The 27,996-nt window shown below is 40.5% G+C and overlaps 5 protein-coding genes across 5 annotated transcripts; all 5 read right to left on the reverse strand.

Moving 5' to 3' along the window:
* Positions 1-419: 419 nt before the first annotated feature.
* LOC135596661 (ubiquitin-fold modifier-conjugating enzyme 1-like) lies at positions 420-1,356 on the reverse strand. The gene is made up of 2 exons (XM_065088724.1): positions 847-1,356; positions 420-742 (listed from the first exon to the last, which is right to left on the reverse strand). The coding sequence occupies exons 1-2, from the start codon at positions 1,239-1,241 to the stop codon at positions 619-621; spliced, it is 519 nt and encodes a 172-aa protein (XP_064944796.1). The 5' UTR covers positions 1,242-1,356; the 3' UTR covers positions 420-618.
* Positions 1,357-1,861: 505 nt separating this feature from the next.
* Positions 1,862-5,499, reverse strand: LOC135597656 (probable beta-1,4-xylosyltransferase IRX9H). The gene is made up of 4 exons (XM_065090911.1): positions 4,543-5,499; positions 3,544-3,790; positions 2,876-3,065; positions 1,862-2,273 (listed from the first exon to the last, which is right to left on the reverse strand). The coding sequence occupies exons 1-3, from the start codon at positions 5,214-5,216 to the stop codon at positions 2,895-2,897; spliced, it is 1,092 nt and encodes a 363-aa protein (XP_064946983.1). The 5' UTR covers positions 5,217-5,499; the 3' UTR covers positions 1,862-2,273; positions 2,876-2,894.
* A 2,241-nt stretch (positions 5,500-7,740) lies between these two features.
* On the reverse strand, positions 7,741-13,961 carry LOC135586226 (uncharacterized). Its single transcript, XM_065088537.1, has 10 exons — positions 13,878-13,961; positions 13,664-13,795; positions 13,462-13,611; positions 12,746-13,126; positions 10,690-10,745; positions 10,296-10,566; positions 8,969-9,205; positions 8,647-8,864; positions 8,076-8,269; positions 7,741-7,975 (listed from the first exon to the last, which is right to left on the reverse strand). The coding sequence occupies exons 1-10, from the start codon at positions 13,959-13,961 to the stop codon at positions 7,851-7,853; spliced, it is 1,848 nt and encodes a 615-aa protein (XP_064944609.1). The 3' UTR covers positions 7,741-7,850.
* A 3,359-nt stretch (positions 13,962-17,320) lies between these two features.
* Positions 17,321-18,393, reverse strand: LOC135597658 (expansin-A8-like). The gene is made up of 3 exons (XM_065090913.1): positions 18,233-18,393; positions 17,839-18,157; positions 17,321-17,748 (listed from the first exon to the last, which is right to left on the reverse strand). Exons 1-3 carry the CDS (start codon positions 18,357-18,359, stop codon positions 17,442-17,444), a joined length of 753 nt encoding a protein of 250 aa, XP_064946985.1. The 5' UTR covers positions 18,360-18,393; the 3' UTR covers positions 17,321-17,441.
* Positions 18,394-20,705: 2,312 nt separating this feature from the next.
* On the reverse strand, positions 20,706-27,220 carry LOC135597657 (protein phosphatase 2C 32-like). The gene is made up of 4 exons (XM_065090912.1): positions 24,196-27,220; positions 22,851-22,964; positions 21,550-21,814; positions 20,706-20,903 (listed from the first exon to the last, which is right to left on the reverse strand). The coding sequence occupies exons 1-4, from the start codon at positions 26,569-26,571 to the stop codon at positions 20,788-20,790; spliced, it is 2,871 nt and encodes a 956-aa protein (XP_064946984.1). The 5' UTR covers positions 26,572-27,220; the 3' UTR covers positions 20,706-20,787.
* Positions 27,221-27,996: the final 776 nt, after the last annotated feature.

Below are 27,996 nucleotides of genomic sequence, written 5' to 3' on the forward strand. Positions count from 1 at the left end.
CTTCTCTCATATCACAGGAGGATTTTGTTATAGGACTTTGTATCAACAAAGTTCTAATTTTTGAGAAAATTAATATTGTTTGAATTCTAAAAATTAAAACTATGGTAATTCAAATATCTATAACAAAATACTCCCCTTACTTCAGGATAGACAATCAGAAAGAGCTTTAAGTATCAATCTGTGCCACAAAAAATGGACTTAAAAGTCATAGCAAACCTGACCATCCAGTTGATCGCATATACATGAGAAAAATTGGTTGCATCAAACATTCTCATTAGATTAAAAATATCTTCGTACATATTGATTTGTTATAGCTGCATCACTATCGAGGTTCTTGATCAAAATGGTTTGATCATGGTACTTGAAGATTATAGTATGCCTATGGAAAAACAATTATAATAGACCTTAAAAAAGAAGAATGATATAACTTGTTTCAGAAGGCATTCACTGAAAAATAATAATAATTTATCACAAAGCATTAAATTTATTAAACACTTTCACCACCAAGAAATCACAAAAGGATTATGATCAGCATAAGACATTCTAAATCAATTTGCTGGTAACCAGTCAGATATATCACAATCCGTAGATAGATATCACAATTTGTTCTAAAATGCTTCAGGTTGAGGTGGACTCGTCATCTTTGTGCTTCAGCACGCCGGTGTCCACAAGAATCGGCACCTCGGCGGCGAGCCACGGCGCGAGGCCCAGGCAAAGGGCATGCGCAATTCCAAACCTAGGACTGTGAATCAACAAATAGATCATTCACCAAGCCAAAAGAAATAGGAGGTACCGATGAATCGCGATCAGGAGGGAGAAGAAGGGAGGGTAAATCAAGTTCTTTACCAGTTCTTGGCCCAAAGGGGCTTGAAGTGAACGGTGAGGCAGATCTTGCCTCCCCTGTACATCTTGTGGGTCTTGCCGTCGAGCTGGGGGAGCTCGATCTCGGGGGCGGTGGCGGGGTATGTGACGGGGATGTCGAACTGGAGAGCGAACTCGTAGCGGCGGAGGTTGTGGACGTACCAGCAGGTGCCGGACCAGCGGGTGCCCTCGGGGTTGGCGGCGGAGATGCGGAACCAGTCGTTGTCGTGGGACTTGTTCATGGTGGTGTAGGCGATCAGGGCGCGGTACTCCTCCTTCAACCGCTGCGTCCACGCCGCCCCGTCTCGCGGGCCCGCCCGCGTCGACAGCAGCGGGATCTGCGTCAAAGCCGACTTCGTGCTCGGATCCCAGCCCTCCATCTCTTCCCTCCTCTTCCTCCTCCCACCTTCCCCTTCTTCGCCTCTATCTCTCTCGATCAAGATCAAGAAAATTTATAGGGTTTGGACGAGATGAAGTCGCTACGGGAGAGGAATGTCGGAGCCGACGGCGTCGTGCGTTGATAATACGCGACCCAGCACCCTCGTGCAACGCACGTGATCCTATTTATAAGCGTTCGTGGGATAGGACTATATATATATATATATATATATATATATATATATATATATATATATATATATATATATATATATATATATATATATATATATATATATATATATATATATATATATATATATATATATATATATATATATATATATATGTATTAAAAAGACAAAATCGAAAAATAAAATTCAAATTTTGGCTTTAAAACATCTAAAAGTTATAAAATAATTTAAATACATTTCAACATGAATTTTAGTTAGTATATACATTAAATATTATTTTAAAAAAATCAGGACTTGTGTTATAAATTTCGTATTTTTTTTCAAAATATTTTCTAATTTTATATCGTTTAACAAAATTTAAATTTTATTTTTGTATTATCGTATCTTTGTGTAGACATACTGAAGGCGTTATTATTCATCATACAACATTGACACATTCCACATTTGTGTTATTATTCATCATTCAACAATTACATATTCCACATTTGTTTTCCAATCAAAACGCCTTACTATTCATCATTCATCAATCAAATTTGAACGCCTGCAGAAACGTCTACTCTAAGTCAGAATACTAACCATAGAATCAATGCTAAGATAGCTTCTTGTAAATGCAATCACTCTTCTATGATGTGCCTCTTCAGCAAATGTTATTTACGCCTAGTACACATTGGGGGACCTGTAGAAAACCCAGGATGGTCCTCTCAAAGAATAACGAATACAAATTAAATGCAATGTTAATGGCGGCACCATGAGCAGATGCCCTGCTGTGAAGCAGAATGGCTCCCTCCAACTTCAAAGCTCGGTACTGCAGCGGTCTGTCTCCTCCCTTGAATCACCTAACTGCGCATGTAAGATGATGTCTTTGTAAACATGAAAGTTAAAGCAACCCATAGAAAATGAGTGTCAAATGCAATGGGCATATTGTTCACTTCTTTTCACTCATCATATAACATGTTTGCTATAGTAGATCGATCGATCTGAGCCCGATCACCACCATTCCTGCAAACCTTGAAAAGAACCTAATTTTCGATACTGTTGCTTCTTCTTTTTTTTCACAACTCTGGAACACTTTGAGAAATTAAGATACCAATATGTGCTTGAATCTGTTTAAATTGTTTCATTTTACTTTTGAGATCATTATAAATGGGCAAACAAATAAAGGACAAGCCTAGTTATCGATGCTATATATTGGTATAAACATAAATGTCAAAACATTATCATATGTATATCTTGTTTAATAATTTAAAATAATTGATATCCAACTAAGTAAATGAAATTATTACCGTCATGGCACAGATCTTGTGGACATTTTAAAAAAGACAAATATTGGATGAACAGTAATTTAGGGCCCAATACCTTCAGAAACAACACAATAGTCATAAAACAAAGAATTAATGAGTTGAATAACCAAAAAATTAAAGAGTCAAGACAAAGGTAGGTACCTTTGAAAAAATACAATTCCTATTTCAAAGGAATGATAGCATCAAGATTCTTTGAGGTTTGCCATCCCCTAGGATAAACACGATTTTTAGCTTCCAAATGCATACGCCAATTCATAATCCTCGAGCAATCATCAGGTAAGCCTTCCATTTGGTGTTCATCCTCGACTATGTGTTCAATAAATCCTGTATCCTGCAGACATTATGATTTAAAAAATGGATTTGGCAAATGGCAAATAGTATGCAATAGTGGAGGAGAAATAACAACTAATCTAACCAAAGTAGGAGACTATGTTGAAAATAAACTCCGATAAGAACGAGGATTAGCTTCTTTGACTTTGGTTTTACCACGACCATTATGTGAAATCTTTAATGGTTCAAAACGGGGTTGCTTACTTATGAATTATAACCACTAAAATGTAAGAACACTTAAACCTTTCAATATATATCACAGTACTGTAGAAAAGGATGGAAGTTTACCTACCAACAGAAGTTAAATAAGATAGATGGCCTAAACAGGCTGAAAGGTTGCAAAAGCTGGATCTTTGATGCTAGGATTTCATATAAAAATAGCTTAAAAATTTTCAACTCAACAGAAGCCACAAGAAAAAAAAAAAGTATTTATTTAGCAAGTAAAAAACCACATGTGAAAAATGAAAGAAAAGGCGTACCACAAAACCTTCTGACACTGTGTCCAGAAGCTCAATGGCATCTTTTGGGTACATCCACCTCTTAGGATTCCATAGTACAGTGCTGTTGAATGCAAAACCTGACATATCAACATGAAATCTCCGGAGATTGTTGCCCTTTTCATTCGTGTGCCATCCAATCACTCGACCTCCACTGCATACTGGGCCTTCGAGAATTGCCTTATTTTTGCTTTGAGAAAGCATCGCCACAGGCCAAGTGCCAAATCTCCTACAGGCACAAATATAAACCTTTGTTCAGGCAGAAGTAATTCATGTAGTTAGAAACGAAGGCTAATTTAGTAGCGGATTGATGAGTAGTAACTTCAGAGCAAATAAATGAAGCTCTCCACCATTGACAGGAAACATACGATGATACATCAAACTTCCCCACTTGTATGATCTACAGAACAAGTGATTCAACCCCAAGAAATTAACAGACATAGAGAACAGGTTTACTGCAAAGCAACGATGACCGATAACTACAACCATTAAGTTTAGGATCCACCTGTACTGTTATTTTTGGATAAGCAAAGCAATTGTGCCGAAATGTAAAGTATTTGAAGGGTTCAGCACTTGCCCATAATAGTCAATTGTTGTTTTCTGTTAAAAATGCATGTACTTTGAGCATTGGAATCGCAAGAAACATATGGTTCTTACGGTAGGCAATAATTTGTCTACCTCAGAAAATAATAAGGCAATTATGAATTCGGCAACATGTTACATTTGGTAACATTTCCTCTTTCTTGCCGTGTAAGAAAAATGATCTTTTTAGCCCAATTTGATTATGGGGCTTCATCCTCGATAAGCAAGTGCAAATTCGACTAGCTTACTAGGGTTAGTAAAAGTTTGGGGCAATTACTGAGCACTGCATCTAATTCATCATGTCATAACATTGAAGGCGGCATCTGGAAAGAACTAGAATTACTATTATGGCAGATTACGCTGGAAGAACAATGAAACAGCTTTGTTAGGATTGAGTACCTGATCCGTCTCAATCGCTCGAAGAGGTCGAGGGAGTACACGTTGTCGTCGTCAGCAAAGTACACGATGCCGTCCAGGCGATGGTGCCTGATGTGCTTGAGTGCGGTGTGGCGCTGGCGGACGTCTCTGTGGAGGCTGACGCTAGTGTTCTTGCGGCAGACGAGGTGCCTGTACATGACGCCGGACCTCATGAGTATGTCGGCGGTCTCGAGGGTGGCCGTCTTCGTCTCGACGACAATCCAGAGGAGAGGCGGGGGAACGAGCTTCAGCGTGTGGGCAAGGCGGTTCAAGTGGTACCCCTGGGAGGCCCTGTTGTATGTGGGGGTCACGATGATCAACAGCTTGCTGAAAGGATCCGCCGGCTCCTCAGCGGCGGTGGCGTTCGCGGAGCGGACGGGGTCGAAGAAGAAGCCATGGGGCGGCGCGAGGCCGCCGGCGTCGTCGAGGTCGGGGAAGGAGAAGAGGCCCCAGAAGAAGCCAACGAGGAAGGCGAAGAGGAGGGCGCGGAGGAAGGACCGGCGCCAGGGGCCTCTACGGGCGGGCAAGCCGCCGAGGAGGCATCGTAGGCCATGGAGCAGAGAGGGGGAGGATTGCGCAGGCCGGCCGAGCAACGACTGGCCCTTCGGGGGGCGATCACGGACGGCGGCAAAGGGGGCGCGGCGGATCGAAGCCATCGTGGATGCTCCCCCTGCTGCTACTTCTATTCCCCTGCACGGAATCGAAGGGACTGCGGCCGCGGCGGAGGAGAGGAGAAGGCATCAAGAGAACACCGATCGGAGCATGATCGGGTAGGTGGGGCCGCGGGGGTGGGGGAGAAGAGAGCGGGCGTAGACAGGATATGACGTCGCTGTTGGAGAAGGACTTCCTACGCACCGAGTGGGAATCGGTCGCCGCCGTGTTGGTTTGCCCAGCGAAGACGACGCACCAAAGCTAAGCAGCCACCATTCTTCTGCTTCGGTTTCATTAACTTCCGCCTATAAGCGTTACCCAAACGGATACCGCCAATAGGAATGGAGAATGGAGGGAATGGAATGCGGACGCGTGTCCAAGACAAGCTGTCTTGTCGGGCCCGCAACGGTGTCGCCTCCGTTTGGACGATGCTTGTATTTTAGTTTATGCACATGGAGACATATCATTAAGGATCAGAATTAAGGAGACATCCGCCGATGAGCGACATGTATTCTGTATGGTTATTTACTCATTGGGTTGGGAGGCACAAATAAATAAATAAATATATATATATATATATTAGAAGTAGGCGTTACTATTTATAAATTACTCTTATTATTATTATTTATAATATTTAAAAAAATAAATAATAAAATAATATTTTATTTATTTGGAACTAAATATTTGTATATAATATGAAAATTCGAAGAACTACAAGCGAATAATCCATTACAACAATGAGCTGTCGTCGAAGGAGGCCACATCTAGGTTGAAATCAACAGCTGCAAGGACATGACAGGCCAACCCATGCTGGCCTCGCTTAATTGCTTCCCAGAACAAGCAGTTCGTTCCAGACAAGTAAATGGTACACCGATCCGAAAGCAAGTAGCGATCTCGGATTACCTCTTCTTCCTCGTCGCTTCCGAGACTTGGAGCATCATCGGCGCAAAAAGTGTAGACGGCTCGGGCAGAGAGATGTTCGCAGGTAAAACCAGAGAGAAAGCTTCATCTCTCTTCCTTCCTTCCTCGGATTTGTTGCTGCAGGCCTTTGGGCGCATCGTTATTGCGATGTAAACTGGACTCGATTGACATAGAAACTGGACTCTGGTAAATCCTTTACATGGGAGCTTTGTGTTCTTGACATGTTTGAGCGTCGCTGTCTCGGAATCGAGGTTGGAAAATATGGTTCAACAACCATCGAGATCCCAGTGATCTCTTCTTGTACGTGTTTGATACAGTCTCGGGTGATGATGCGATCGAGGAGTCGACCTCATCCAACATGTCAATCGTGATGGGGATTGATTAGCTACGAGACCAAATAACACGGTGGAACGACAAGACTCCGTCCAAATCGTGCCGTATGCGCAGCTTCTGCACGGTGTGTTTTATTATTATTATTATTATTATTATTATTATTATTATTATCACTGAATTAATAATACCATAAAATATTTCTTATTTTTTTAGATTAATTATGAATAGAAAAGAACACAACGAAAAAAAGAAAGATTATCAAGCTATTTAAAATATATTTTATCTTCTAAAAGAGACAAAATATATTTTTATTTTTAATTAATAATTTCTTGTTTATGAGATTAATAAATTGAGTTATTTTCTCATATGATATACGATTGATATGAAATCATATTTACGAGATATGAGATCTCTCATCATCTTGAACCAATATTATAATTATTGAAAGTGTTGACTGGTTTAATTGATAAAAACCTTACAGTTTATCACCTTCGCCCTTTATCATTTATCAAAGAAAATATTATAATTATCTGATTTTTTTCTTATTATTTTTTCTCTTATCGTTCGCCTGCATCAGCTTGCGTCTTAATCACACTCGTGGAATTATAGAATTGGAATACAGCAAGCTTAAGCTTGTCGACTCATGCGAAACAAAAGGCGGTTTCAACCACCACCACCGCCACCGCCACCGCCGCCTCCCAATAAAAGAGCTGCTGATGTCTCTTTCATGTGATATCATAATACCACGGACAACTTGCTATTTCCTTGTCGGCAGTATTAGAAGTTTCCAACGTAAATGGCCAATGTGTCTAACCATCACAAAAAGGGAATCACGAGTAGGTGGTGCTTCCATGACCTGAGTGCGCCATGAGGCCATCCCCCACTTCTGTGCTTTTAGTTGGTAGAAACAACGCAGGTTGCTCAGCTTTCTAATCTCACTGATTGAGCTAACGTACGAGTCCGGTCCTGCCTGCTTTAGACATGATGGATCATGTTGAGCAATAAGAATCAAACACCATGACCGCAAAGATGCTGTTGCAAGCTAATAAGCAATGAACAGATTGTTCTTAGTGTGCATAGTTAACAAGTCAAGTGAAAGAAATTACCCGAGCGCGACATGTAGAACAAACCTTCTCAACAATGCGTCCGTTCATCGTATACCTGCACTATTGTCTGTGAACTATGGTTAGAGGTAAAACTGGTAATCACAAAAAAAGAATAGCTTAACACATGGAGGGAAATTTCATACTGCAATCTGCTCAATTGAACCCTCAGTGGTTTGAATGTTCTTTTGGACTCCTGACTCAATAAGCGACACATGTACCGTACAGCAATTCAAGAGGAATGCAATTTTCATTTTAAGCAAAAAAATTGCAGTGCACCATCTATACAAAAGCTGGAAAAAAAGGGAAAAAAATCGTCGAGCAAAAGTTACCATGTATAACTTTCTCCTGACTCCGCTGATAAAGATTGCGGGTCAGTCCGCCAAGTCCTCCTCTTATATCTGTACCTTCAAGAGCATGTAGCTTTGTTATGCCATACATCACTGATTGATGAAGAATGTATGCTTAGTCTTTCTTGTGGTAGCTTTTCAAGTTCAATTGAACTACCATTCAGGTTGTCGCCCCCACTAATGCTGCTTTCTACCTTTCGGAGATCACCCAAAGCTCGCCTTGCATATACTGTGAAGGCAATTGTGATTGCAATGGCGATGACAAAGGATATGATGTTGTAAACTATCTCCACCGGTGTCATGGTATAATTCCCATAGTTCATATTTGCCAGTGTGTGTATCAACCGTCCACTGCACCAAAAGAAAAGCAGGAAGAGAGGTTTAGTATTTAGCCATAATTCTCCAAATAGTCATAAACCTTATGAGGAGGAGAAACAAATGATTCTGTGGAAACAGAAAACATAAAGACAATGTCAAGATGATGGTATGTTAGGACTAATCGAAATTAGGCATAAGGTACTGATCATTAGATGTTTCACATCCTCAACCCTTTAAAATATAACTAAAACTCATTCTGGTTTTGAATCAGAGGTTAAGCAAATACTCGATCTATCTGCAAGAAGAACAAAAAGGAGAACAAATATGGGGCATCATGATGATTTGTCATGACTCCTATAGTTGTTTGTTTGACATCATAACCATATTACCAGCCGGGCAGATTTACTAACCTATAAATATAGATGAAAGCTTCAGGTATCATTCCAGCGATAGAGCCACTGAGATAAGGACCAAATTTTATACATGTCACTACTACTGCATAGTTGAAGATTGTGTATGGAAATGGTGAAATTCTAAAGAGCGCAACGACTCGAAATTGATGAAACCAGCTTCCCTCCCCAGCCAGCCTAAGTATAGCAGTCTGCTGAGGCCATTTATTCAACCATTCCTGTCACAATTAATAAAAAAAAAAAGAAAAGTCACAACAAAATGAAGATTCACTGGGGGTTGGTCTGCACGGATAAAAGTGGACATTCAGTTCAGAGGTCTTACATGTATCCGTTCACGAAACAGTAAGCCAATAAAATAAGGCAACACCATGCCTATGGTAGTTCCTACCATAATTATAAGAAATCCAAGACCATATCCAAATATCATTCCAGCCAGCCACATGGATGGCCCAGAAGGAATTAACAAAACTGGGAACAAAGCTAAGGATCCAATGAGTACCAAAGCAAGAACAGGCCGCCCAAAAGCAGTTGCTTCCCACTCCATAATTGGCAGGAGAACCTGCAGAGTAGTTCAATTGATCACTGAATTGTCAATATGAATGAAGTTATCAATTTTTCTCCAGTTTCTAAAGATATAATACCATGTAGAGCATGCATGTATGTCGAAATAGTCGATCGTTTCAAGTGGCAATGACATAAGATCATATTTGAGTTGATATCCATCCCTTAAACAAGTAACTTTTGAATTCTTTTAAGAAGCAGAACCAAAATATTTTGGTACACAAGTTGAGATAATTGCAGTATCAGAGCTAATGTGACAACTAATATGTCCAGGGAGCAAACACTGATGAGGTGGAGCTACCAATATTTGTCTCTGAAAAGACTGATATGGATTTGTATGCAAGAGATTAGCACCCTCGGTAATCTCACATCAGATGTGAACTATAACAAGGTGGTATACAGATACCTATGCTCATCGAAATAGCAATTTATGGGTATACTTATTTGTGGGCAAAGCTAATGTTATGTTAGGCTTGGATTGTCCAGTTGAGATCAAGCTACAAACATTACTCTACTGCAAAAAAAAGGGCATATGACACAGCAGAGCATGCCACCAAGCAACCAATTACAAGATGAAATATGTGTGACCAAAGAACTCTCTAGTCCAAAATGGAACATCAAATACATCAACAAATAAAGAGTTACCGAGCAAATTTAGGAATAAACTTTTCAAGACCTGGCCAACAACTCATGATAAACATGTACAAAGATTGCCATATTGTGGCACAGGGGTGTGTTGATACCTACTGGGCATGATATGATTCCATGCTATGTGAATCATCATGTATGTTGGTCAGTAATTTGTCATAGCCATATGTTGGCACTTGACATGATGCCAACAATGTGTTTTTGGCAAAATATGTTTCAGCTTGTGCTGACACATGCCTGACATGCATGACAGTCCTCATGTTTGTATATCTAATTGTGGCTTGCATAAGATTTTCTACAGAAATAGCATGAGATAAGCATAGAAAAAGGATCTGCTCACAGCAATTGCAAGAACAACAAAATTAGTAACCTACACTTGTATTCAGAAGACTAGAACGTATAGCAGAACAAATAATATAGCTGAAGATAATTGACATTACCTTCTCCAAAGCAAACGGTAATCCCCATTTGACGAAGACGAAACTAAGTACCACCAACAGAAAGCAGAAAAAGAGAATTTTCATCCACCAGATGTACGATCTCGAAGTAGCTTTTTCAACTACCTGTTGAGGGTCAAAATTGGATATTCTTGATTCACTTGGCAACACCAGTCTTGCATGCTCATCTTCCATTGTCTGTAGCTCGGAAGTCTCAACATTCTTCCCTGACATCTCAGATGAACTTGACATCTTCCGTGGAATTCCACAGAATCTTTTAGACAAAGCAGAAGCACCAGAAGAAAGTTAAATTACCCTGACATGTGCACATATAACATGATGCAAAGAATGACTAGGATACAGTTTGTACAACAACAATAGCAAGTTGATTGGTTACATCTTCCACAACTGTTTATGCTTTTCTGAGACTTCAACATAGATTTGATCCTTGTGCTAGCAAAGGAAATATGGCAAGTATTATTTTCAAGAAAACTACCATAAACAACACACAGAAATGCATTTGTATGGTCATGCAACATAATTAGAACTCAACTAGTGAGCATAAGAATACAGGAAAGGAATCGAATACTGCAGTGGCAAAAGATATAGTACTTCCACCTCAAAAAAAATCCTTATTAAAGAGTCAAAGCCAAGCATGTTAAAACTTAAGAAGAAAGATTTATCTTCAATTTGTTAATTCAATATGCCAAAAGTCAAGTCTAGAAAAAATGTGCATGATCCAAAATATTCAAAGTAATCTAAAAGACTAAGGAAACAATAAAGTAGAACACCTTCTACTTTACTGTATGAAGAAGACAGGCATGAAGAAGACAATAAAGTTGAACATCATTACTGCCACAACCTTTATTCACCCTGCTCAAGAATTCATAGGGGATAGCAGATCACAACCAATAGTTTACAAAAAAGAGTAGCAGGTAACAAAACCACTGCAACAAAAGGAAGGCAAAGGCAAATAATTAAGGTGTACTCTCAAAGATTATGCTAGTGGCAGACAGTAGACCCAGTTCACTCATTTTGCAAACAAAAACTAAATGACTTGTGACCTATGTTTTAACAATGACTAGGCAGAACTCAAATCATACATGATTGAATTTGTAAGAACCCAGCTATAGCATGATAATTTGAGTAAGTAAGATAAAGAAGATATGGTCTATGCCAAAAAGGAATTCCACCATCACATAAGTAGTTTCAGGCAAATGGATAAAAGATTTGAAAGTCTAAGTATGTTACACTATATTAATGTACAATCGTTTTCGCCTTAAAAAGACTTTTATAAAGACTTTCCATTAGCCAGATTTTAATCAGATTCAACAAGCATTTACCAATTCATTCTGCTACAGGTGTGTTTCCATCCATATACATATTTAAAAGTCACCTCCGTATGGACAGATTAGCTATTTTAGTCAATTTATCGGGTTGGTTTTAGTAATTTCGTAATCTAGAACTGGTGGACTCTCTGCCTCCCTCATCTTCTTGAGTCACTGGATCGCTATGGTTACCCTCACAGAAAACCGACCAGCATTCCATGTCATCTTCTTCTTTATTTTGTCTTGTATCCCAACTTTTCTCTCTCCCAAGTAAATGACAAGCCAAAATTCCCAAGAACTCTTCCTCCGAGTCATCCACCAAATGGAAAAGAACAGCTAGTACCTTTTCCATTCCAGATCTCATACACATCCGTATTCCAACATTTTCACAAATAATCACTGTCATTAATAATCTTTTCTAGCTTATCTCACAATATCTAGACGTCATTTGCTAGTAAACTACAAGAAGATAAAGGGTTTTACCTTTGTTCCAGCATAATCTTTTCTGAACTAAACTACACCAACTAAGAAGGTCATAACACATGAGCATGAGACATGAAACCAATGTTGGATACTCAAGGCAATCTGTTGTATACACTGCTAACCAAACAGCAGTAGCTTTTAACCCTCTAAATCAATTTCGATCCATGAACAAGCTAAAAAATTTATGAAGTACATGCTTAGATTCCTGAACTCTGGGCTTCATTCAATGCCGTCAATAGTAACAACACTTAGTCCAATGGATTATACCCCCACATCGGTACGAAACCTAAATCATACCAACACCAAGTTAGTCCTGTGCCCGATTGCTATTACGAAGCATTGATATGCATCATCGTCTAACTTCGTAGATGATAAGACTTGCTGTTACCAAAGAAAGTAACATCCTCTTGGCTCTTTAACTTTCCGTGACCCATTTACTCAATCTCCTGCCAAGAACAGCGTGCGATTGGACCACCAAAGAATCCATATCATAAAAGGAGGAGGACTGCATACATTGGCGGAATCGAGACCGGGGCATCACTCTTTGCTGCTTAGATCCGTTCCCTAACTTTAATCCAGAGACAATATCTAGGTCACGGAACAACAAAAGGAAAGAGAGAGCGAAAAGCCCAGATATCTTACCTCGTACAAGTTCTTCACGAAGGGAATGGCGTCGAGCCCTCGAGCAGAAGAGCGATCGAGGATCTGCAGGGAAAGGGGAGGAGACGGCGGAGAGGGAGGGGAAAGGAATAGAAGCGGCTTGCGCTTGGTGGTGCCCTTTCTATCCTTTTGCTTTATTGGGGCAAAGAGATGCAGGATTGAGGGTAAGGATTCAATTCGAAGGAAGCTCCAACAAGGCGACCACCTGCCGCTGCCGCTGCCGCTGCTGCTGTTTGATTGCTTGGTCGAAAGCACGCGGAAATGGGCCACGCGCGACGCGAGATATTCACAATAGGCGCCCTCATTTTTCATGGGTGACGTCACCTTCTCATAACACACGGCGAAACCAATGCGCCGGATCACCTATGAAAACTTTCAAGGGTGATTCAGCCAGTCCCACTTCCGCGCCCGCGTCCTTTGGTAGTCAAAGTCAAATTGCCGCTGTCTTCCTCCGCATAGTTTGTCAACGGCAGCAGAGCGACGGCTGCAGTTTCTAGAAGATGTCGATGCAGTTCGCGATTGCGTACAAAGAACGATACTCGTTGTCTCTACGTAGTCATACGCTGCTCACGCTTATCTACATGCCATTGGAGAAGGCAAGCAGTACGCCGAGCCCTGCAAACCCTGCATATGAAACAAAAAGCAGAGTGAGTCTCATGGCGGGGTGTGTCCGGCAAGTGCTGCTTGATCACCAATACCGACGATGTGGTCGAGAACCCGGACGATGCCAGATAGCTCCCCACCGGCCCCAACTCCGGGCAACCGTTCAGAACCAGGATGACCTTAGTGACGAAGGTGGTGAAGAGAGCCATGAGAACCAGGATGGCGAGCGGCTCCTCGTCGAGCACCTGTCGATTAATGCAGTCGCATGTCGCGCCCAAAAAACAAGTGTAGTGCGGCCATTAGTAGGAGAGAGCGCGGCGGGAAAGTTTTGCGTAGCTTGCGGTCCTTGCCGATGTTGAGGACGACGATCTCGACGAGCCACTTGGTGTTCACGAGGAAGGCCTGCGTGAAGGCCTCCCTCGGAGGGACCTTCACAATGAACAAGCGGGTGCAAATGAAGAGGACAAGGAGAGCCCAGGCTTTAGGCAAGCGACCTCGTGATGGCGATCACCAGGCAGATATGGACGATGGCCAGCGGCAACGCGCAGTCCAGCGAGTTGTCGGCCTGCCACGACCCGTTCGACGTCGCCTTCATCGGCGCCGGGCACGTCCCCGCCGCTGGCGAAGCAGTCTCTCTTTCTTTATCTCCTTCCCTCTGCCGCGCTACCTGTTGGCCCAACACGAGCCCACACAAAGAAGAAGAAGAAGAAGAAGAAGAAGAAGAAGAGTCAGTGTTAGAACTATCACCACAACGCCATATGCAATAACAAAAGGGAGATTTCATCTCCAAGCTTATGGGAATATTCTGTTAATACCTTAAAATATTATTTCCAATTAATCCAACAATAAAAATCACTCGTTAGAGTAATCGAGGTGAATGACTTTATAGTAAAAACTTATATCCCGTTTTACTGGCCTAAGCACTGATGATTTTTTTCTCTTAACATAAATCAAATTATCATAAATATTATATTATTTTATTTAAATTATTAATTTTTATTTTTGTGTAGTATGATTAAGGAAATAATTAAGATTGATTTTCTTAACCACATGGAGAGCCAATTTCCCAATAAGTGATTTAAATTATTATTTTTCTTATCAATCAATTAAATTATTAATTATTTGTTTATGAGTGATGTTATTTTTAAAAGGTAAATAATTTAAATTTTATTTTTGCATGTGAACCATAAGAAATAAATATTATGATTCTATCTTTATACATAAAAATAAAATAAAAATTAAATTATTACTTACCTTTTGATGAGAGCGCATCTGACATTCGGAGGATTAAAAAGAAGATTCCTTACAGAAAATTAGAATCCTTTATTATTTTCTTACTAGTTTTCATTCATATTTTAATATCTTTGATATTATAATTATTATAATTTATATGATGCACAATAATATTTTAATTTTAAAAACTTTTAATGAATAAATAAAGATCATTAAATTATGATGTTAGAATTATTTTTTAATTTAATGATAGTTTTAATTTATTTAATAAGATGTATTTATGTTTCAAGGAATTATATGTCAATTTTTATTATCTAATTAGTTTTAAATTTATAATCATGAATCCAAATTACATAATTCATAAAAAAAATATTTAAGATTAATTATTATTTAATAATATATTTAAATTATTTTTAAAGGATAAATTTTAATTTAATAAGAATGGTTAAATTATGGTATAACCTAAGTTAAGTTGATTGGTTAGCTTTGCCCATGTGGCTAGATATGGTTAGCCCATGTGGTGAGAAATGACATAGTTCTTGTAACCAAGTATAACCTAACTTATGTTACTTAGTGCAATCTAACATATGTCATCACGTATAATCTAGCCGTATCTAGTTAAATATAATTAAGCCTATGTGCCTAAGTCTAACCCGTATGACTAGATATGACCGAGTATATATAGTTAGGCATAACCTAACTTATATGATATGGCATATGATACGGTACAACTCAACTCGTGTGGTTAAGCATGACCTAACTTATGTAGCCAAGTATGATGTTACTCATATAACTAAGTATGACTTAATCTACAAGCCAAACATGACATAGTCTAGTGGTAAGACTCAACTCAACTAATGAGATTCATCCTAGCCCGCAAAGCTAGGCCCACCCAACTATGTGATTGGATCTAGATACATCATTATCCCTTTATCCAACCAATTGTATCTCAACCTAACTACTTGTGATAGGCATATGTGACATGACATATCCCATACTTAGGTGGATCAATTTGATCTAGACTAGCACATGATATGTGATGTGCATGGTATAGTTCAATTTTCTCTTTCTGATTTAAGCTCGTTAGTTGATTAAATTAGATAAGTTTAATTAATTTAAATAGGTTTAGGATGCATTTAAATCAACATGATCGATTTAAGCCTACTTAATCTAATTAAAATCAATCAAATCTAAATTAGATTTGAGGATTCACTCTATAAGGATTTGAGGTTGCTTCCATTAGTTTCTAATTGAATTAAGTTTGTTTAAGTCAATTGACTATTTTAATTAGGTTTCAGTTCATTAATGAATATTGAGAGATTGATGTCTCGTATCTTTATGATTTGATAAACTTAAAAATTTTATCACCAAAGGATATAGTCCGACAAGTTGTATATGAAGCATGATCTCTCGTAATAATTTATCATACTATTTATTATATACATGTATAAATAAATATAAGAACATAAATGAATGATCATAGTTAATTAAGTAAGAGCAAGTATGGTGATTTACTTTATAGAGTAGCGAATTTTATGACATGATGGTTAGATAGTTTTCTCCATCCATTGTTATGAGAAATATATTTCTATTTTAATCGATAAGAGATATCACTCCATCCGATTGTTAGGAGTGTGATATAGATTCTCTTTATCAGTTGGAATGATTTTCTATATGATGTACGTATTTGTTATTTAACTATTATATATATTATCGTATGATTGATGCATGATTTTATTTATGATATAAGAATTATCATTATTATTTTTATATAGTTTCATAATAAATAGATGTATCATCATTTAATATTAAATTATTAATATATATTATTAATATTAAGTATTATTTTTATGATTTTAAAGAGATTCTTGTTATTGATGTATTTTTATCATATATTAATTTTGAAAATAACCTACTATTTTATAATAGATATGAGGTTTCCATGAGATAGACTTTTTTTTGTATGGTTGTGGGTTTGACTAGGAAGATGTGATTTTTTTAGTTAAAATTATTTAATATTATAAAAAAATTTGAATTCAAAGATTAAATTTTTTTTTTTATAAATTATGAACTATAAAATTATAATTTATTTATTTTTATAAATTTGAGATGTGACACACAATGTCTCAATCTTCTTCGTGTAGATCGATTATGAAACACGTTTTCAAATCCCCCCTCAGTTACCGAGCGAATGTTCAAACCATCTTTTTGTTCACATCAGATTTTTTTATACATGATGAGGAGGACTCGAATCGGGTTCGATTATGTCAGACATCACTAGCATTTATTTTCCCATCAGATACATTTTGTTCTTCTCTCTAATAAGGAATGTGGTCAATGTCTTCGACCGAGACTTCGTTACTAAAGCAAGTCAATTAGGGAGTGACAATGTCAATTAAGCAGATCTATCACGTCAATTTAGGTTTAGCAACAAAGACATTCATCAACCTATTCGAATGATAAGGTTAACATTTTTGGTGAAAATTATGAATATATATGTATGTATATATATATATATATATATATATAGTTAATTAATTGCATTCAAAATTGGCATTTAATATGCAATATAGGAGGAGGGCATTGAGAGCTGAAGCTCTATTCTTATGGAGCCAAAACAGTAGACTATATTTGAGAGAGAGAGAGAGAGAGAGAGAGAGAGAGAGAGAGAGAGAGAGAGAGAGCACATATATAGAGTCGATTATACTTATAGACAAAGCAAAGACACAAACATAGAATCCAATCGAAGGTTGGTGGACACAGTCAAACCACTCGTTCCTTCACAGAGAAGATGACAGCCTTCAACCATGGAAGTAGAGAAGAGGTCGAACAGCGCGATCTTCTAAAACCGGATGGAGGACGCGTAGGTGTCGCCGAACTTCCAAGTCGCCGGCGCGACATCGTAGGCGGTCTTGACCTTGCCGTCTCTGGTTTGCACCCGGAAGGAGAGGCTCTGACCAGTGAGGTACGCGTTGCTCTGCCAGTTCATGCCCCAGTTCCTGCTCATGGCCATCCACTGCGTGTCGGACCCCTTGATCCAGGCGCCGGAGACCACGCCGCTCCCTCCCACGTTGGCGATCAGCACCAGCTCGAAGTAGTTCTTCCCGTTGATGGTGAACCTGATGCCTCCGCTCCTCCGACACTTGACCCTGCCAAGTCCACACCGCACGATTAACCCGTGAGACTGAGTTCCTGAGAGCTCCGATCCTCGAGGGGTTGGTTCACGGACGTGGAATCACCTGCGGTAGTAGACGGGAACGATGCCGCCCCGGTAGACGGCGATGGTCTCCCAGGCTGGCTGAGACATGTCGAAGTGCTGCCGCGGCGGGTTGCACCACCCGCCGTTGTCGCTGGGAAGGTCGTAGTTGGGCGGGCAGTAGTTGGTGGCGGTGACGGTGATGTGCGTCCCCTTCTTGCACCACGGCGACTTCCTCGAGTCGCACACGATCTGGAAGCACGCGCCGCAGGCGGCGCCGTTGTTGAACAGCGCCGTGCTCAGTGCCGTGTTCTTGATGCCGTACCCGTCGCTGTACAAGTTCTGATACCCACACGCTCCACCTGCATCCATGGAACACCCACCTTAGAGCGCAGACCAAACTCCCAAGCATCAAACGTAGTGTGTGAGTCACCCACCCATAGTGCCGGAAGCATCACCCCCTCCATAGAAGGTTGCCGAGGCAGGAATCCAATCATCTCCCAGAGCTCTGAACTCAGAGGCAAACCACGCGAGGAACAGCAGCAGTAGTGCAGCCTTCTCCATCTCTACTTGTTCGAAGAAGACAACTCCTCGGTGCTGTGAATATTAATGCATACCATCCCACCTCCCTCATTCCTATATATAGTGCCGAATCTGAGCTCTTCTTCTTCGACCCTGACGGCGTGTTGGGCGTTTAGTCTACGTTGACTTCACGCAACTATAAGACCTGCGCGCTGGAACAAATTATTACCAGTTGGTGAAGCTTAATCAAAGCTATATACAAACAAGCTTCGTACAAAAATGTACAGCCTGGTGCCGGCTACACTTGGCCACCTTTTGCGCCGCCTCCACCCGAAGACGGAAACGGTGTACGTAACCGTACATTCTACCTTATGAAGCATAGAGAAACGGAACCATAAGTAACTTAATCAAGTCAACCAAGTGTTGTGCTCTGTCTAGTATTCTTTTCGTCGTTAGTTTCTGAGGGTTTGCAAGCACATGGCTCCCGTACATCATGGACGCAGACGGATGGTAGATGACGAGATCGCAACCACATGTTCTACGTATACACATGTCCATATGCGAGAATAGTATGACGGTGGTGGTTGGATACAGAAAGGGAGATGACTTGTGACTCGTGCGTGGCGTGAGAGGTGAGACTTCGTGTATGCAGTACATGCCGGAGCACCTCATGAACCAACCCATGTGGGGGAGGAGAGAGAGAGAGGAGTTGACTATTTCGTCACGTAATGGCACAACCAAGTTAGGTTTCAGGTAGTGCGTAGGTGCATGTGCGAGGCGGAGTGGAAGTCAACCCAACTCATGCATCCTATTCACACTTACATGGGTTACTTTTCCCTGAGGCCTGCATAGTATGCTGCCATTCATACTCATCGGTCCAATGATTGTTATATTAATCAAAAGGAAAAGAAAGGTATTGCTATTTATTGTAACGATGAGCCAAATGAGTCTTTGTGGAGTATAAGACGCAAGATAAATCCGGACAGTATCATTCTCGATGTGGTCGAGTCCGTCGAGTTCTTACTCTTTTAACATACATTCATTCACATCGAGGAGGGTAAATGCTTCTAGATTCGTGCATCGAAACGACACGTGTCGCTTGCAAGAGGCTCCTTGCAAAACGATCTTAGAACGCGTCTGACATGGTTCAGACGGCTGCGGTAAGCTTGATGTGGTTCTTGCATCGCTCGACTCCGGTCACCACCGGTGGGGGTAAGAACCCGCAGAACCGAAGGATTGAAGCCAAAAAGAAAGGGAACGAGGAAGACGAGGGGGAAGACTTGGTGATGGCGCTTGCCTCCCGATTGGCTCTGGTTTACGGGAAGACTTGACTTGCGGTTTACGGACTTGCAAGGAAAAGAGGAGAAAGGAGTCATGTTGTTTGAATTAGGATAAGATGGTGGAGTTAAAGGAGATGCAGGGAGGAAGATGTGATGCTGTAGGCATGAAAGTGGTCCTACAAACTAAAGAAATCTTTCTAAAAGTAGATGAAAGAACTAAAAGAAGCATAAGTAGCAGTAGGAATCGCAATTTGTGGCCACACTACCTTTGGTAGAAATATCTGAACTAATGTTGCGGAGTTCTTGTTTTTTCCGTCTATCCATAGCTTCAGTTTCTCTTCTCAATATTAACATTGGCTTAAAGGATAAGTGCAATTAACTGGGTAATTTTATAGTTGGCTCAGAATCTACGACCTGTAAAAAAATAGTTTAGTTTGTACAATGATATATATGATCTATAGAAACAAGAGTTTAATATAGAACAAACATGAGAGAATTATATATGAAAATATAAGATTCTAAAGAGAGAGTTTTATAATATAACAAAGACTAGATCAGACTGCAGTTTCATACAAAAGGTTTGATGGTGATGGATGGGGTGGTGTGGTCTTTGTTGGAGTTGGATAGAGGAAATGGTAAAAGAACCAGGCATGAAAGGTAAAGAACAAACATATAGATGGGCTCATTTACCTTTTTTCTTGTTCATTGCTCTGCCTTGTGTGTATAGACACTGGGCAATAGAAACATAGCTAGGTGTGTTCATGGACAGCTCGTCCGACTCATGATCGAAAAATACCTCTTCTTTCTAATGTTCCCCTTCTTGCTCTTGCCCTCAACATTCAACTGCAGCAGAAAAACGAAGACATCAAAGTTACCATCAAATATAACTTGAGAAGTTTTTCTTTATCCAATGCAAGTTTCCAAGCTGTGGCATGGGGTCATGGAGTCATGCAAGTCTACTGATTAGGTCTGAGTTCAGTGATTCTTGGGCTGCGCATACCCTCTGATAGGCTTTGAATTTTGGCGAGGAGGTTCATCAAGAGGGTGAGAGAGATGGCCATCACAACTCCTCGGGATGGAACGAGTACATCAAAAGGAGACGAGAACATGTAAAGAACAAGAATGCCTTTCATGATGGGAATATGTTACAGATGAGGATACAGGGCAAAGCTTGCTGCTCCAAACAACGATCAACTGGATGACCTCCAAATCCTTCCTTCCAGGGAAATCACCATAACGGAAACATCGTCATGATATTTGCGCCGGTCGCCTTGAGGAATATCCAGCAACTCATGGAAGTCCATCCCTGCGACACGTAACAGGAACTAACATGTGAATCATCAAGCTGTAAACAAAGAAGCATTGACGACATCTATCGTATGAAAGGGGAAAAGTTGATTGTAGCACCAGGGATGTCACTTGACAATGGGCAGAGAATTCTACCAAACTAGATAATTTATTACTGATACAAACACTTCCAACAAGACTCACAAAGCCCGAGAGATGTACTGGGATGTTGGAGCCAAATGCATCAAAGATTTTGTGGAGGTTTAGAAAAGTGATGTTAAAACTTCTGTCTGGGAGATGGAACAGGTGACGCTTTGGAAGAGGATCAAAGGTGACAATTATCAATAGTCTGGAGATCAATCATGTCAACTACAAAAGTTGATCTTTCATCAAGTCCGATTGGATTCAAACATGTTAAATACCACCAATACTATGCTTGTGCTGGAGCTTGGTCATGATAACTTACAATGTCGTTCTGACTAAAAAAATGTCTCCAGTTTCAGATGCACTATAGGAACTAATGGCACTATTGCTTAATGACTGCCAAGTATGATGAAATATTGAACATATCTAACAAACTCACACAGAGAACAACTGAAAGATGACACGGACTCATATAATTAAAATCATAAAAAAGAGAAATTTACAATATAGCTGCTACTGACCATTCTTTTTAGCTGCACGAATTAGCAGCTCAGCAATGAGGTACTGTGCAGGGTCCCCTTCTGGTGCATTTTCCATGAACCATGTAACATGTGAAACAACTTCTTCATTGCTGAAGTACTGGTAAAGCCCATCGGAAGAGAGGACTAAGAAACGATCACTTGAGCAGAGACGATGATGAAGAACGGAAGGGGAACAGCTAATATATGCTGAGTTCCCGATATAATCAACTCTAAACATCTCAAGCAGAGATTGATTACAGTTTGGCTGCAAGAAAGAGTACAACCAGTCTCAGAAAAATAAACTTTTTTCCAGCAAATTTAATCAATTATAATATCTAAGAGATGCACCGATAATCTGCGTTCTCTCCATGGAGTCAACAACCTATTACACAGAGACTTACTCTTGTAAAAATTTTGGAGTAGAACTGCTATTTTATATCAAGACATCGATATTTAAACACAAACAACGAATATCTAACAAGGTTAACAAAAGATTTCACACCAATATGTTGGTTCAAAAGATATATGTATTACCACAGATTAACAAAATGATAGAAATATAAGAGAATGAAAATGAAATTCAATATCTCTTCACTCTCCTTTGTTATTCCAGTCCCTTCAAGATGAATGCACATATACAAGTACATATGTATCCTGGTGCAACTGCTATTGGAGAAAATCATACCCTCCTCCGGAGATGGAAATTATAAAGGCAGTTCCAATAATCATAACCTAACTTAACCATCATCAAAGTTATTTTCCAAGTGAAAATAAATCATACAAATATAGTCTAAGGTTCCACTCATCTAAATATATGAGAAGGAATCCACCTAAAAGTTGATGACCACAATTTTTGCACTAGCAAGAAATATCGATGGAGATGGAAATTCCAAAGGGAACTTTAACAAACATATATAACATATTATCAAGCCATTTGCACAAAAAGACTTAAATAATAGATAAATATAATTTAAAATTCCATATTTCTTTACCAGGCATGCACATCAGATTTTGCAAAAAAGTAAGAAATTATCCAATTACCTTGGCAACGCCATGCCAAGCCAATTTAGACTTCCAACATATCAAGGTATGCTTTCACGTGAGATCAAGTTTCTGATTTTAATGATTCTGACAATGAACCACACTCTCAGGCCCAATACAAAGTGCCCTTGATTTCAATTAAATGTCGCATGGCTAAATTCGAACCTCAGAAAGACATTTATTGCATTTTTATGTGGGCACTTAATTGTCACACACAAACAAATTTAGATAAAAAGGAATAAGCAGATTTCTGGGCTGACCTTCTTCAGAAACGCTGCTCCAAATGCCCTTGTAACTTTTAGCTGCCCTTTTACTCTGTCATTGAAGACAGCTTGAGCATCATCAGCATGTTCTGCTTTAATTCTCAAGACTTCCTGCAAATTTTAGCTGATAGGGTAAGTTAACTAGTAAAAAAGGTAAGTGATTATATCACCCATAGGGACTATTGTGGAAATCAAATATTATTATATCCAAATGACCATAAAAGAAGTCCTATATTTTTTCAGTGTTGTGAACATCGACCTGGGTAATCAGGACTTGAATCATGGAAATAACCTGTCTGCTTGTAGGGGTAACGTTTGCATACAGTGAGGAAGCAACAAAGGAGAGTGTTAAAGCAGTGTGAAGCTTGTGTACATACGATCACCTGAGGACTTTTCTTTTGGTCATGTCCAGTAAAAGGAGTTGGTTGTTTCCACAAATTGGCAAGGTGCAGAATGTGATAATGCCAACTAAATTCTTATATGAGCATGACAATATTTTCCATTTGATTGTGTGAATGTTCTGATCAGGAACCTTAAAAATTATAAATAAGAAAATTTGAATGCCCTCAGTACAAGCCAGGCAACCCAAAAAGGCTTTGTGTTCTTTAGGATTTAAAATGAGAAAGAGAAATCAATGTGAAGAAAGATATTGTACCATATTTAGAAAAGATATGATATTACATCCTAGACAGTCAAAATCTGGAAAATGAAACTTATTTTAACAGTACAACCATAATAAATATGTAGTACTTGTAAAGCAGGGTGTATTTACCATACACCAAAACCTCTGGCATTTAACTAAGTATATAAATCCAACTAAATATGCAACCCATAAAAGGAATGTGACAAGTTAATTATCTATATAAATATGCTTGTAATTGGTTCCAAGCATACAAATTTCTGTAGCCTAAACTGTTCATGTGATGTAAAAGTTTCATGAAATTAGAGAAATCACAATTTGTATTCCATCCCCCAAAACATGAATCCATTTATTGATTGAAAATTGAATTAGCTTGCTTTTAGATAAGTTGGATATTATTAATTGACATGGCCTACTTTCATACAATAATGATAGGACAAATAAGAGAATGAAACACAATCCCGACAATGACTCCAGAATGTACTGCAGCTTGAGGAAGCTTGCATTTTGCATTATAACCAACAACTTTGATCAATTTCTACATGATATATTAGAGAATCTAAGCAATTTCATATACTAACTGGCTTTGCAAACATCTAATGCAATCAAATATCAGTAAGTTTATGTATGATAGATCACAAAAATATCACTCAGATTCCCCAAGAAGAATAAAAAAGAAAAATTTTCATTATTGGTTCATACCTCCTCAATGCTTGTACTGTGGTCAGAAGATAGCTGAACAGCCCTCACTTTTAGGCTACAAAGATGAAGTTCCCTAGTCTGATTAATGTTGCAGACTTGTCCTTTAGGATTATGCATTGGAGATTCCTCAGATATCCTGTCTAGTTCCACATGAACAAGAGAATCCCTTGACCTGTTCCAATGTCTCACATCTTCTTTTGCAAGAGTTGGGTTCCTATAGCTATCATCTAATTTATCTTGCGCCAGAATAGCACGACTATCACCGAGGTTCATGACATATACATCCTGATCCTTCATCAACATCACTAGAACACATGAACCCATTAGTGCGAGCTCTGGGTTCTTATCGAGTGCCTTCTCTACCATGTCCACATAAGCCTCCTCCGTGGCTTCTAGTGCTCGTGTCATAGCCTTAAGCACTGCATCATGGTCCACTGGACCCGATTTGCATCTTCTGATAACCACTGATGAGTTAGCTGTTCTCTCATCAAGATTGGATGGATCTCTGTGCCAATAGTAGCTCCAAGGGAAAAGCTTCTTGTGAGATGATTTATGTTTACTGTACATTTTTCTCAACTTTGATCCAAGCAATGATATTCGGATCATCTTCTTTTGTCCTAAAGAAGAAAATGATGCCACATACTTCTGCTTCGAGCCTTTGGAATCAATCCCAACTGCAGCATCATTTTCTCTTATTAGTCCACCAAGATCTTCCCCGAGACCTGAACTTTTTCTCTCGATGCTGGAAGAGCACAAAACAGGTTGCACTGTCAATGAGGTTTCTCTGCTACATAAATCTTCAGTGGCACTAAACTGCAAATCACAGGATCTACTGGCATTACCAGATGACAAAACGGACTTGCTGTCGCGGTCTTCCAGCAGTTCCATTTGCAGAAGCTCATAAAGGCATTTGCTTTTTCTATATCTGCTTGCTAATTTGGTTTCTGGTGTGCAAGATGTTTGGGGTGCACCAATGTGGCCTTTGGTATCCGTATTTTCATAACCTATGTCTACATTGGAGTCATGAGCACTTCCACTCTGCTTCTTGTTGATGTCTTTGTCAACTATTTCCTCTACAGCTTGAACAGCCCTGCTCGATTCATTACCCGAGCCATTGTCATTGGTAGACTCGGATTTGTTACTGTCGATGTCAGATGGGATGAGTACAACTCCTCCCTCACCTTGGTTGCCAAAAGATTGATTTCGTGATTCATTATATTGTGATTCACCAAACTGCAACTGAGAACTGACACAATCTTCTTTAACAATACTGGAACAAGTCTTGGTAGAATCACTTTCGGTAAGATCAGATGTAGCTGCAATATGCCCTGATTTGTCTTCATAGTCCCACAAAAGTCCCTCTAATTCTTTATCTATAGCTTTGTAAAGGTTACTCATCAAAAAATCAGGTGCATCAGGGCCATTGAAACCATCATAAATCCCAACAAACAACCATCCCTGTTCTTCAGACAGAACAACATGAACCCTGTCCTCCCCGGCCTTGCCATGCGCCCATTGCAAGTTACGGCTACTGCAGTACTCAGGTTCAGATGTCCCAACGTCCAAACAGGTCGCCAGAGGTTCTGGCTGATGCCTTGCCTCCTTAGAATGTGAAACTAGCTGGGTCATAGGATGCAAGAGGAACCGCTGCATCCAACCAGAACCATGTCGATGCCTTGTAAAAGTCCTCGAAAGAGCACTTCTCATGGGTCGACTCATGCTTCTCATAAGCCATCCAAACCTTGCCTTTCTCCGGCCATAACCAAGTGGAGCTGAGAAGTTGCTTCTATCAGTTGGATCAAGGGGACCTGACATGAAGACACCCTTATCTAATGGCCCCGACATAAGACCTGCCCCTCTTTCCAAAGGCCCTGAGGCAAATCCTCTCTCCAAGGGCCCTGACAAGAACCCATTCAATGGCCCTGAACCACGAGGCACCGGCTGCAGAGGTACCGCGGCGAATGAGGCTGTGCTCTGAAACGAGGCGGCCGGTTCTTGGGCATCGCCGGAGACAAGAACATTAGGGTTGCCGGTTCGAGCAGTGGAGGCATTCGCACTTACGGAGGCCCCTGATATCGTCCTAAAGGTGGTCTCACAAGAACTCTTACTTGGCCTGTGCAGACCTGCGAAATCCTCTGCTAACTCCTGCCTGAAAGAAGCACTGCGCGTGTCCGAATCGAGGGTGCTCGAATCGAGGGTGTACCTCTCGGAGGTGGACGGAGTGGTGGCAGGAGAATCGATGATCACCGGCCTAACATAGCAGAAGGAGTGGCCCAGCCCTTCATCCAAGGGCTCAAGGAACTCCAAATCGACCCCGCCCTTCGCGAACCCCGAGGGCACGAAGCAGCCGACGGCTCGAGAAGTGCCGTTCCCCATCGCAGCGCAGCACTACAAGAACATCAGGACGCCGGAGGTGGCAGCCCCAGATGATCGCCGGAACGGAGGACTTCCATGACCCCACACCACGAGCAGGTACAGAAACAACGAGTACAGCGCGGAACCCCGCAGCCGCAAGAACCCAAAGCACCCGTCAACCCTACCACCTCTCCCCTGGCGAGCTTGCATCATCAGGCGAACACCTCGGCGGCGATGGCTTCAAGGCGATCCAAATGCTCCCATACCGAGGAAGCACAGATCAGCCCCCAGGGGATACCATCTACGACCGCACACACATCAGGAAACGAGGAAGACTATGGCAAAATGATGCGCCCACAGTAACAGATCTGAGCACCCAGATGATAACAAGAAGAGACGAGGGGAGTGAGCAGAGCAAACAGGTCGCTAGTAGCTAAGGAGATACATCACGTGAACAGAAGAAGAGTTGGATGCGAAGGGAAGGAGCTGCAGAAGATTTGGCGAGGGGGAAAGGAGGGAGAATAAGGGCACGAAAGGATGATTGATCGGTGAGGAGGAGAAATGGGGGCGTCCGAGAGAGAGAGAGAGAGAGAGAGAGAGAGAGAGAGAGAGGAGTTCAAATAGGATGGGAGGGTGGTGAAAGGAGACCAAAGAATGGAGTTCAATGGCAGGATCAGAATGGGCATTTGGGTCCTCCCATTTGTCCCATTTGATCCTATTGAATGGTTGGATTTGGTGGTGTTTGGAGTCAAATGCAGAGAAAACTGGAAATTGCTGCCCCAATGCCCCTCCATCATCACATCATCATGTCACCATCATGATGATGACCATGAAATGGAATTCAGCAGATGGCCTCCTGTCCCTTGTTGCACTTCATCTTCCAAGCCATTTCCCTGGATCCAAAATATAGAATGATGATTTGATTATTGCCTTGATGATGAAGAAAATGCATCAAGATGAAGTGCAAGATAGACTGTGTCAAGATCCACAATTAAGTCACAGCTTCACTATTTATTGTTAAAGGAGACTGTTGTTGAGGTAATTGCCATATAAATCACCCAAATAAGGTGTCAGTATCCTTCAAGAGTCTCATATTTAGATGTGATAAATCAGGCTAATTCTATTGAGACAAATAGGAAAGAAAAGGAATATATCTAACCAGAGATTGCTCAGTATGCATGAACATGCAGTTCCTATTATTATTACATACACAAACACACACACACACAAATCAGGATGGCAATCCCACAAAGGAGTAAATTCTCAGAAGCTGCTGAGAAGATGGTTGGGGCAGTGATGCTGACAAGACATGCTGCATGAATGAGACTGAAAGCATGATCACATCACCTGAGAAAAGATATGCATGCATACCTGAAGGATGAAGGGCTTTGTGCATTCCAAAGCATCCAAATTGTAGACTCACGACTTGAGGTTCTTGGGGCATGA

Source organism: Musa acuminata, chromosome BXJ1-11 (assembly GCF_036884655.1).
Source record: "Musa acuminata AAA Group cultivar baxijiao chromosome BXJ1-11, Cavendish_Baxijiao_AAA, whole genome shotgun sequence".
Lineage (NCBI taxonomy): Eukaryota > Viridiplantae > Streptophyta > Magnoliopsida > Zingiberales > Musaceae > Musa > Musa acuminata.

Excerpts from the sequence above, each read along its gene's own strand:
- LOC135596661 (XM_065088724.1), bottom strand. The coding sequence starts at position 1,241 with ATGGAGGGCTGGGATCCGAGCACGAAGTCGGCTTTGACGCAGATCCCG. Across the intron at positions 743-846 it reads CCCCTTTGGGCCAAGAACTG|TCCTAGGTTTGGAATTGCGC; the intron begins GTAAAGAACTTG and ends GTTGATTCACAG.
- LOC135597656 (XM_065090911.1), bottom strand. The coding sequence starts at position 5,216 with ATGGCTTCGATCCGCCGCGCCCCCTTTGCCGCCGTCCGTGATCGCCCC. Across the intron at positions 3,791-4,542 it reads GAGCGATTGAGACGGATCAG|GAGATTTGGCACTTGGCCTG; the intron begins GTACTCAATCCT and ends TTGTGCCTGTAG. Across the intron at positions 3,066-3,543 it reads CAGTGTCAGAAGGTTTTGTG|GATACAGGATTTATTGAACA; the intron begins GTACGCCTTTTC and ends TAATGTCTGCAG.
- LOC135586226 (XM_065088537.1), bottom strand. The coding sequence starts at position 13,961 with ATGAAGGCGACGTCGAACGGGTCGTGGCAGGCCGACAACTCGCTGGAC. Across the intron at positions 13,127-13,461 it reads GGTTCTCGACCACATCGTCG|GTGATCCGGCGCATTGGTTT; the intron begins GTATTGGTGATC and ends AAGTTTTCATAG. Across the intron at positions 7,976-8,075 it reads TGGGGGCGACAACCTGAATG|GTACAGATATAAGAGGAGGA; the intron begins GTAGTTCAATTG and ends ATGCTCTTGAAG.
- LOC135597658 (XM_065090913.1), bottom strand. The coding sequence starts at position 18,359 with ATGGAGAAGGCTGCACTACTGCTGCTGTTCCTCGCGTGGTTTGCCTCT. Across the intron at positions 18,158-18,232 it reads TGATGCTTCCGGCACTATGG|GTGGAGCGTGTGGGTATCAG; the intron begins GTGGGTGACTCA and ends CCATGGATGCAG. Across the intron at positions 17,749-17,838 it reads GTTCCCGTCTACTACCGCAG|GGTCAAGTGTCGGAGGAGCG; the intron begins GTGATTCCACGT and ends TGGACTTGGCAG.
- LOC135597657 (XM_065090912.1), bottom strand. The coding sequence starts at position 26,571 with ATGGGGAACGGCACTTCTCGAGCCGTCGGCTGCTTCGTGCCCTCGGGG. Across the intron at positions 21,815-22,850 it reads GAGCAGCGTTTCTGAAGAAG|CCAAACTGTAATCAATCTCT; the intron begins GTCAGCCCAGAA and ends TCTTTCTTGCAG. Across the intron at positions 20,904-21,549 it reads TCGTGCAGCTAAAAAGAATG|GGATGGACTTCCATGAGTTG; the intron begins GTCAGTAGCAGC and ends TACGTGTCGCAG.